The following is a 10,646-nucleotide window of genomic DNA, read 5'->3' as shown; positions in this document are numbered from 1 at the left end:
AGTCAAGAACCCCCATACTGTACCATAAAATTATTGCAGTTTTCTGAACAATGGGCATAAGCCTGTTTGGTTTTATTTATTTATTTCAGGGCATCTCAACCTGGGCTCCTTGAGGCCCTTGGGGGGCTGTGGATGAACTGCAGGGAGCTCAGGGGGCCTTGCTTTCTAACAAAAAAAACTAAGGAATGCTATATTATCACTACCCATGGTATAAGTTTCTTTTTTGCCAATTTATTTATGGGCATTTCTAGAAGGGGTCCTTAGCATTCATCAAATGTTCTTACAACTTAAACTTCAATACAGTACTTTAGAAAACACCAAATACAGTTAACTTCCAAAATAACTCACTTTTGCCTAATGAACTCTTAGAAAATAAATTACAAACGAACAAAATAAACAACAGTTGCAAACATGATCATATCACAAATATAATCAAATTCCATATTCTCATAACCGCCTTCCGATAAGCGCAGAACCTCCGCTCCGCTTGGAACGCGAGGGCGCGTGGAGAGCGCGCGAAGTACGAGTGTGCGCGGCGCGCGGTGTGCTCCGCCTCGCGCGCGTGACGTAGCGCTTGTGTCGCTTTCGCAGAAGTGAAAGTAAAAGCAGAAGAAAAGAGGAGAGAAGAGAAGCGCTGCTTTACCGCCGCCGCTGCTGCTACAGCTACAGTAGAGCGCTTCGCAAACACATCACACACACACACAGAATACACACTCGGCTCCTCTGCGCGCTCCTCCTGGGACTCATCATGGACCAGCAACGTTTGCTGAGGTGAGCGCGCGCACACACACGCGCACCTACCTAGTATCTACCACCGGCAAAATCTTTCATCTTCATATATATATATATTACAGCTTTTAAAATAGCAGTAAACTTTTCACCACGAAAAAACACCGTCTTCCACTAAATTCCCAAAGTGCATTGACCCTATAACCTACCGTGCTGTCAGAGACTGTCGAAACTGCGCTTCATGTATATTAGAAGAAAGAGTTTTCTTGTAACTTTGTCTCACACGGACATAATCTGTAGCTCTGAAAAAGACATTTTTATGATTTTAGCAAAAAAGGCACTTTTGTGATGTGGAGCGTGGGCACGGAAAGAAACTATACTGAAATAAAAATTCAGCCTTGGCCCTGTTTCTCATCATGAGACTCATGTACTGTGGGTCAGGGCCTTGAGCCCTGCGTACAAACACAGCACCTGAAATTTAAGTTAATATTCTACTGAAATGTTTCACCACGTCGCCTTTTACACAAGGACAAGATGCTTGACCTAAATTCTTTCTTCTTCAAAGTATGGCAGTTTTTCTTTTTTTTATTCTTGCTGAGTTTTTCATGGATGCCGGAAAGTGACATTACAGGAATACACAAAATCACCACTAGAGAAGTACTAAAAATAATAAAAAGAGGAAAAGGCAGTTCTGCAATCTTCCTGAATATGTGGCTGACACCGCTTTTGGAAAGATTACTTTTACAAGAATATGTCAAATACCTCTGTTTAATTATTGTTTTTAATCTGTTTTCCGGTGTTTTCTCTGAATCGACTTAAGAACTGCACAAAACACAAGGTGGTACAATGCACGTGGGCTCCAGCCATGATGTCAGTGTCGCTGTCGGGGGTCGAGGTGGAAGTGAGCGCTAGATAAATTGCTTAGACACATTGGAATGACCCAAGTCGTAGTGTGACACAGTGCAATAAAATTTACTTCCTTATTGGTGGAATCAGGTGATCTAAAGCACATGACTGTACCATTCACACTGTTTAAAATGAAGTCTAAAAAAGAGCACATATAGAAGCCAATATATCTTCTTTCATTTACATTTATATGTATTCATTTAGCAGACGCTTTTCTCCAAAGCGACGCACATCTCGGAGAAAATACAATTTGTGCATTGCATTAGGAGAAAGGGAGACATAGTTGCAGACATGTGATTCTTAAGTAAACCTAGTTTGTTTCTTTCTACTTTATGCCCCGATGTTCATCGCACGAGTAGGTGCACAAAACTGGGGGGGATGGGCAAAGTGAGTCTGGAAAAGATGAGTTATCAGACCGTTCTTGAATGTAGACAGAGTTTCTGGAGTTCTGAGTGGGAGGGAAGGGTGGTCATTCCACCACAACAGAGCCAGAACTGAGAACCTCCATGCTTTACCTTTCATGTGTGGGACCACCAAGCAGGCAGAAGTAGAAGAGCGAAGCGGGTCTGGTTGGGGTGTAGCGGTTGATCATGTCTTGTAGATAGCTGGGAGCAGTTCTATTGATGCATTTTTAGGCCATAAGCAGGGTCTTAAATTTGGTCCAGGCAGCTACAGGAAGCCAGTTCAGAGAAACAAGTAGAGGAGATACATGGGAACACTTTGGCAAGTCAAACACAACTCAGGCAGCAGCGTTCTGTATCAGCTGTAGAGGTTTGATGGCAGTAGCAGGAAGGCCAGACAGGAGAGAGTTGCAGTAGTCCAGGCAGGATGTCACCATGGCCTGGACAAGTAGTCGGGCAGAGTCAGTTGTGAGGAGAGGACAGATTCTGCGGATATTATGCAGCATTTATCTGCAGGTCCGGGTTGTGACTTCAATGTGCTGAGAGAAAGACAGAGTTAGGTGAGGATCTTATCCAAAGCAGCTTATAGCTTTGAAGTACCCACAGTTATTTACCCATATTGACAGCCTGGTTATTTTCTGTGGGGCACCTTGCCCAGGGATTTTGGAGAAGGTTGGATTTGAACATGCAACATCTGAGTCCCGAGGCAGCAGAGTTACCCGCTGCCCTCCTGGACAGGTGTGTTGATTGTACATATGGGGTATTGCACAGCATAGTGGTTGAGGCTCTTTCCTTCTTACAACTCCAGGGTCCCCAATTTCAATGCCGCTTCTGCTGTAGTACCCTGCAATGTCCCCAGCCTGAATTGCCCCAGTAAGAAGACCCTGCTGTTTAAATGGGTAAATCACTGTGAAGCTGATTATCTAACACTGTAAGTCTGCCTGAGCAAAGGCATCGGCTGGGTAAAGGTCATTAATAAATGATCATATGAGTGGGTTAAACCAAGACATGGTTGTTCTGGATCACCTGCAGGCGTCTCTCTGCTGTGTGTGGGAAGACTGTAGCAGTAACAGGACACGTTCTTTGGCCTATTTTTGTGTCACATAATATATGCTGTCTCATTACAACAGGCATTAACTGTCACAGCTATTAAAGTGGAAGGACTGAATCCCCAGACAGCATCTTCAAAGAGTTTAACTCATTTTGGTACAGTGAATGTTATATGTCACATCATTATAAGTGGCAAACATGATCCAAATAAATAAGGTCTGGGTGTCATGGCAACTGATTGTTTAATAGTAACTATGTGTATGTGTTAGGGTGGCAAGACTACGAGTGTCACAACGCCTGTGTGGTGTGAGCAGATGTGGGTTCCAGCCCCATTCAGTCTTTATGGAGTTTGCATTTTCTCACTGTGTGCACTTGGGTTTGCTCCTTGTGCTCTGGTTTCCTCCCATAGTCCAAAAACATGTGTTTCAAGTGAACTCTAAATTGCTCATAGTGTGTCAGAGAGTCTCTGGTGTATGGATGAGTGAGTCCCTGTAGGTAATGTATTGTATTGTATTGTATCTAGCATTGTAAGTCACCTTGGGTGAAAAGCTGTGGGCTAAATACACAGTGTTCATTGTAAATTGCTTTGGAGAAAACATCTGCTAAATGAATAAATGAAAATGTAAGCAAGTGTAGGTCTTTCTGTTTTGTGGGTCATGTTCCAAATATTGTAACGGTAGTGTGTTAAGGCTCCATTCAAATCTGTGTGTATGGTGTGTACTGTACATCAGTATGTTCACTGTCTTCCCATATGCAACATGTAACATCAGCATCCAGTATTCCAAAACACCTCATACAACGTGGGTACGTATAGGAATAACTCTTTAACCGCTTTTTTCGTTGTCTGAGAACATTCCCTCCCTCCTTCATTGTAATATTAATCACAGAGACTGAAGTTTTTGAAACTTGAGTTCTGAGATCCATGTGCTGTTTTGGCAGTCCCTTGCATCTTGAGAAAATGATGCCCCCTATTTTCAGTGCAATAAATGTAATATCATTTAAAATGTACTAAAACCTCATTTCTTTATCCCTGTATCAACAGTGACCAAGATGAGGCCACAGGTGGTACAACCCCAAACCAGCAGCATCCAGCAGTTGCTGCTGCAGGTATGTTTACTCCCACGAGGACTCTGGTATGTATTTAAGGAAGAATATTAGTAATTCCTTGTTCACTTTTCGAGGGGGGCGTGGCGGTGCAGTGGGTTGGTGGACTGGGTCCTGCTCTCCAGTGGGTCCGGGGTTCGAGTCCCGCTTGGGGTGCCTTGCGATGGACTGGTGTCCCATCCTGGGTGTGTCCCCTCCCCCTCCAGCCTCAGGCCCTGTGTTGCTGGGTTAGGCTCTGGCTCCCTGCAACCCTGTATGGGACAAGCGGTTTACACAGTTTGTGTGTATGTGTGTGTGTGTGTGTGTGTGTGTGTGTGTGTGTGTTCACTTTTCTAGATTTTCTGAGAAGAGCAAATATGTATCCAATTTTAACAATTGCATTGTCCACATTTTAATAATCACTGTCAGGGAAATCCAAAGCCTTTCATTGGGCACAAGGCTGAAAGGGGTACATGCTGGATGGGACACCAAGCCATTGCAGGAGCCACACACACACACACACACACACACACACTACAAGCAGTTTAGCATCACCAGTTCACCTGAACTGCATGTCTTTAGATTGTGATAGGAAACCAGAGTACTCAGTGTAAACCCAACCCACTCACACTGCAACATGCTGCCTAGAACAAATGCTTAGAAATTGATTTAAAATGGGGTAGAAATTCAAGATAATCAGCAGTTTAGTTATGCAAAGATCAAAGATCACATTAATATGATTCCACAAAAAAATACTTTGGATACGTTCAGTTGCTATTATTAATGTTTTTTCTTGCAACAGATTGTGAAAATAAGGAACTGAGCAAACATTCAAAGTTAAACTGGGAAAAATGGAGAAGGGAGAGTTTAACAGAAGGTCAGGCAGCTGTTGATAGCGAGAGGCTTTCAAAAGTGTATGACATCAGTAGTGCATTATTATCCAGGGTAAAGTGTGTATTTTCTGTACTGTATGTTATTTTAATGCCTGCATGCAAACATATGAAACTTTTTATGCCCACATGCTGCACAGGGTGTGCTCTAAAACGATTGTGGCCTTATATATCATATCAAGGAAAGTTTTGGCACCAGGGGAAATGAGTAGTGCTGATGCCTCACATCCCCCCCCCGGTAGTGGCTTTGGACGTGGGTTCAAATGTGGCTCAGTCTGTGTAGAGTTTCCAGGTTTTTCCATGTTTGCACTGGTTTTGTCCAGTTTCCAAAGATGTGTTTCGGGTGAACGGGTGACTGAACTACTCCTTGTGTGTGTGTGAGAGAGTGAATGAGTATGTGTGATTGCCTTGTAATTGACTAGCATCCTGTCCAGGGTGTATCCTGCCTCACAAACTATGGGTCCAAATAGGCTCTGAACCACCGGGACCCTGCAATGGCCAAGCAGTTGGATGGGTGGAGAAGGTGGTAAACTGCTAAAATGAAAAGCATGCCATTCTTTGCTGTCCATAGGTGCCGATGACCCCAACAAGGGTGAGGGGGATATGGCATCAGCACCCCCTGCAGAACTGATGGATGTTGTACCAGGGTACGAGGGCATTGGATCTGCAGGCCACAGTGAGTGCTCCATCTTTGTGCACCATTTCAGTGCAGAGGAGGTAATTGTAATCCTTTGGATTCCCTGTTTAAAAGTACACTCCCTCTCTAAGTCATGGTTCTATTTTCTCTCAACACACAGACTTTCCTCCACCAATCCAGGGCCCATCTCAGGTTCCAGTTCCAACACCACAACCCTCAAACGCTCCCTGGCAGTAAGCAGTCCTTAACATGTTTCATAAAGGAGAATTTCATTTTATGAATATTGTGCTCATTCAAATTCTTTACTTTAATTTTTTTATATTGGTAGTTGCATATAGAATTGGCAGAATGCATTTTATTCCACAGATAACATGGACAATAACATTATATGAGTAGCAGCATATAGAACTGATAGGAAGTACAAGTATCTTTGCGACAAATTATGTAATGCAAATGTATTAAGTAGAAAAGAGATCTGGAGAGGTGAGGCTGGATGAGATGTGTTTTGAGACCATTCTTAAGGATTAAGAGGGATTTAGCAGTTCTGTGTGAGAGGAGGAGCTCATTTTACCACACTGGAGGCAGAACCAAGGATCTTTGTGGGTTTTGATTTTCTACCTCTTGTGTGAGGCACCAACAAGCAGAGATGAGCTTGAGGAGTGCAGCAGTCTGGCTGGGGTGTACCCGAATTGCTCCAGTAAAATACCCGATTCCATAAATGGGTCAAATACAGTAGTATACTAGAGTCAATCTGAATGAAAATGTTAGTTAAGCAACATAATAATAATTTATGACAATGCATCAGCTGGAAGCAGCCATTCGTGTAAATGTTTAAATAACAAATCTTAAATATGGCATTTGGATTTTATGCTCCGGCTCATATGGACTCCACTGTCTTCCCGATTACTCTACACATGCTCCGTGAAATTGTTTAACGTTGTGCCAAATAGAAATTATCACGTACAGCTTTGCTTATTCGCCTTTCCCAGGATTCCGTCTATCAGTGAAGAACTGGCAAAGGAGGTGTTTATTGAGTTTGCCTCCCAACGATGCTGCTACAGTGCCACACCTGCTAAGGAAATGGTTTTCACTGACCTGCAATCTCTCAACACGTACCGGGTATATGAAATTTACACCCTCTGTTAGACAAAACCTAAAAAGTTTCCAAACAATGCCTTTCCTCCATGTTTTCTGTTATACTTAATAAATGGATTTTATTTTCACACAATGGTATTCTTGCTGTATTTGAGTTGCCGCAATTGCACGTATACTGTTTTTAATTTAAGTCTTCTGTTTTCACAGTACCGTTTAGAAACTTTTACGGAAACCAGAACCACTGCATGGGCCAGTGAGCCTTTTAATGGTATATTTTTTTTCTTATGTTTTTGGAACATAAAAAGTAAAATGAATATAGATATTTTTTTTTCATATCATTGCCCTGTTCTCTTATGATCCCCTTTAAACTGTGTGAAAGAAAAGGCTACAAGGAGCTTCAAAACAAATTTCAAGCTTTAGCCCTTCAAAAAAAATTTGAGTAATTTATGACTGCAGAGCTAAAAATCTTTACCATTCCTTGTCCCAGGTCAAACAGTAGATGGATTTCTGGGTGTGGCACCAGGACCATGGGACCTGAATGTCCCAGTCCCTGCCCTCTTCCAGAATGGGTCAGAGAAAGTCCGTATTCCTTACACATCTTCCGTAAAGGTAAGCCACTTAGCCGTGACAAAACCCTTAGTAATGTGAATTCTAATAATTTGATGGTATAATTACTACTACTTTCAATGGTAAACAATTTTGATGCGTTCCTGAGAAACTGACACAATGTTATTGTAAAATATCACATAATCCAATTAACATTAGGTATAACACAACGTAACAAGGCAGCTAATTCATTAATTACTCTATAAAACTGTATGACTGTCTGCCTGTGCTCATTCAGCTCTTTTGCTGCTATTACATATCACACACTTAAGAAATGCTCACAAACAGAGCATACATATGTATGATACTCAGTGTATAGGCACTACACTGGAAAATGTACTGTGATGCACTGGGTAATGTAGTGATTACAGTCTTGGTCATTGAAGGTAAAGGGTCCTGGTTCAAATCCCACTTAATGCTGTAGTACCCTTGAGTAATGTACTTACCCTGAATTGTTCCAGTTAAAATGACCCATCTGGATAAATGGTAAATCGTTGTAATTCACTTTGGAAGGAAGTGACAACTCAGTGAATAAATCTAACTTCCATGCCTTTAAGAAACAGATTCTTCACTGTTAAAATATGATATATTCAATGTCCTTCATAGGTTTAAATGAAAAGTGTCTTATTTGTTCAGCAGTGGGAAGTCATTTCTTTTGTTTAATTTTTTTTATTGCAGGGTTGTCACTCATGCTTATCTCTTGGAAAACGAGGCTGCGAGAGATGTGTGACATCAGGAAGGGTTGGTAAAACCAGTCTGAATTCAGTCTCACTTCATTAAAAAGTATTTGCTTATTAAAGCATGTCATGTTGAAAAGTCATTAACTAAAAGTAGTGTTTATGTGTGTTGCATTTGCACTCATGTGATTTCAGATGCAGTGCTCTGTTTGCAATGGGTCAGGAAGGAACTTAAATGACAGGTGCACCCGCTGCTCTGGCGCAGGGCGTGTCAGGTAAGAGCGGGCATCCATTGCTCTTGTTACTAGGGAAGAGGGTTTTCACTGACGTTTACCTGTCCTATGTCCTACAGGTGCACTATCTGTTCAGGTGTGGGCTCGCTCACATGCAAAACCTGTAAAGGGAAAGGCCAGTTGCTTTGTTACATAAAGCTGACAGTGAAATGGTATGGAATCTTTTTTAATTGTAGTTGGATTTTAATTGCAGTAGGGTTATGTATTGTGTTCACTTGCTAATTATTATTACTTTGAGCACTAAGCTGGTTCATTGTATTTAGTTTTATTTTAATCCTGAATTTGTTGTCAAGTAGAATATATTGCATGATGTCACTTATTGCACTATAACTTTCTTCATAATGCATGTATAGTTGATATGATTACCCATACATTATTGTTATTATTAGTTTTGTCTTAGCTTTTTTCCATTTCTAACACATTTAGGAAAAACAATTTGTACGAATGTGTGGTGGACAAGCAGTCTGGCTTCCCAATTGACAAAATCAGCAAGGTCACTGGTGAGACCATGTTCACTGACATGAATGCACGGGTAAGAGTTTACATTTAACCTGTACTGTACCATTTGGGGGGCCTGGGGGGGCGATGAATTTGGCCTGTGCCCTCTGTATGGCGAGTCTGGGGTTCGAGCCGTGCTTGGGGTGCCTTACGGCGGACTGGTGTTCCATCCAGGGTGTGTCCCCTCCTCCTTCAGCCTTGCACCCTTTGTTTCTGGGTAGGCTCTGGCTTGCCGTGACCCCGCTTGGGACAAGCGGTTGTAGGCATTGCATTGCATTGTACCAATTGACATTAATCCAGGTTATCTCATCTCAGGTGTTATTTCTGTCCAGAATTGGTTGCAGATCATTACAGCAAAATGTAATATACCAAGTACAAAATTCTAAGTGCAGGGAGGAAACAAAATCTGCAGAAACCCAAGAGTTCTCCATCTTTTGTGATATGTAGGGGTGGTGCATGTTGCTGGGCAAGGGCTAGAGACATAGTCAATGCGAATCCTCTAATGGAGAATGCTCAGAGGCATAATGAAGTTACAGGACATAACTCAGTCCCTAATGGAACATTACATTAGGCACTGACTCATCTGGCCAAGGGCAATGGAAATTTGAGTTCATGGTGAAGACATACAGCTTACAGAGGCAAGTGTTTGGCCAGTGACTTAAAGTGGAGATTCATTCCATCCTCAGCTGTGGTGGGTATACGGATATGCTGATGATATGAAAGTTTGTTGCGTGTGCTACGCTGTTATGCTTTGATTCGTTCCACTGATCATGGCTATCTTTGCAAGGTGTATCCTGTTGTTGGGTTTCCGGATGATGCCATTAACAGGGCCTCTGTGCAAGCGGTGAGGGAGCATCAGGCCCAGTTTGCTTCCACCAGCCGGATCCTGCAACAAGTAAGGGCACTCGGCCATCCAGCCAAGTTATATTTTGGTGATTCCACTGACCCACTGATGCTGCTCATGTTTCTAGCCGGTGAATTTCTTACGAACAAAAACTGATCTCTGTCAAACGAAGAGGCCCACTTAGGCCAATCCCAGAACTTTGTTCGTGACTGTGACCTGTTGGTCAGAACTTTGCATGTCGCCCATTGTCTTGTGGTTTGAAATACCTAACTGCACACAATGCTGGTTAAAATAACTTTTAAAATGCATTTGTTACCTCACATCATTTTCACTTCTTCTTCTTCTTCTTCTTTTGTGTGTTTAGCGGCAGACCATTGAGCTGATCCCAATCACCCGGGTGCACTACAGCTGGAGGAATAAAACCTACATTTACTTTGTGTTCGGTGCCGAGCACAAGGTTCACACCGATGACTACCCTGCCAAGTGCTGCTGCTGCTCCATTTTGTAAAGTAGTTCCGCAGGAGCACTGTGCTTATGAATCTCTTCTCACTGTTTACTACGTTTTTTGTGTTAAGTAGTAGGATGCAGTTAAAACATGGTAACATTTAAGCACTTTTTGTAGAGAAAATCTTTTAAACCAGCTGAACTCTTAAGTATTTTCTACCCTCATTTTGGATTTTCTGTCCCAGAAATTATACTTTTTTTTCCTCAGTTTTTTTTATATTCTGACATTATTACGTTTAGCTGACAGCTTATGTTCTCATAAAAATACTACTGTGTAATATTAGTGCAAAATACAGTTTAAAAAAAAATCCTCCTCTCATAAACCTGTCAAGATTTTCCCAAGCAAATCTTTTTATATGTTCTTACTGTATTATGCATGAAAGGAAGAAAATAAAAATAACCTTACATCGTTAAGCCTCACAATGCGCATTCT

At 42.0% G+C, this 10,646-nt stretch overlaps 1 protein-coding gene across 2 annotated transcripts; it reads left to right on the top strand.

Annotated features, from left to right (window-relative positions):
* Positions 1 to 507: 507 nt before the first annotated feature.
* On the top strand, positions 508 to 10,576 carry ssuh2.2 (ssu-2 homolog, tandem duplicate 2). 2 transcript variants are annotated; one of them, XM_018746785.2, is made up of 13 exons: positions 508 to 771; positions 4,129 to 4,193; positions 5,631 to 5,735; positions 5,857 to 5,929; positions 6,686 to 6,815; positions 6,999 to 7,059; positions 7,279 to 7,400; positions 8,076 to 8,138; positions 8,270 to 8,349; positions 8,427 to 8,519; positions 8,794 to 8,899; positions 9,653 to 9,760; positions 10,074 to 10,575. In XM_018746785.2, exons 1-13 carry the CDS (start codon positions 749 to 751, stop codon positions 10,215 to 10,217), a joined length of 1,173 nt encoding a protein of 390 aa, XP_018602301.1. In that variant the 5' UTR covers positions 508 to 748; the 3' UTR covers positions 10,218 to 10,575. The 2 variants fall into 2 exon arrangements, with proteins under 2 accessions (XP_018602301.1, XP_018602292.1); XM_018746776.2 differs by lacking the exon at positions 508 to 771 and adding an exon at positions 3,706 to 3,890 and having other exon boundaries at positions 10,074 to 10,576.
* Positions 10,577 to 10,646: the final 70 nt, after the last annotated feature.

This window comes from Scleropages formosus, chromosome 22, assembly GCF_900964775.1.
Source record: "Scleropages formosus chromosome 22, fSclFor1.1, whole genome shotgun sequence".
Taxonomy (NCBI): domain Eukaryota; kingdom Metazoa; phylum Chordata; class Actinopteri; order Osteoglossiformes; family Osteoglossidae; genus Scleropages; species Scleropages formosus.
The sequence above is the reverse complement of the archived record's forward strand: the minus strand, read 5'-3'. Positions and strand labels throughout refer to the sequence as shown.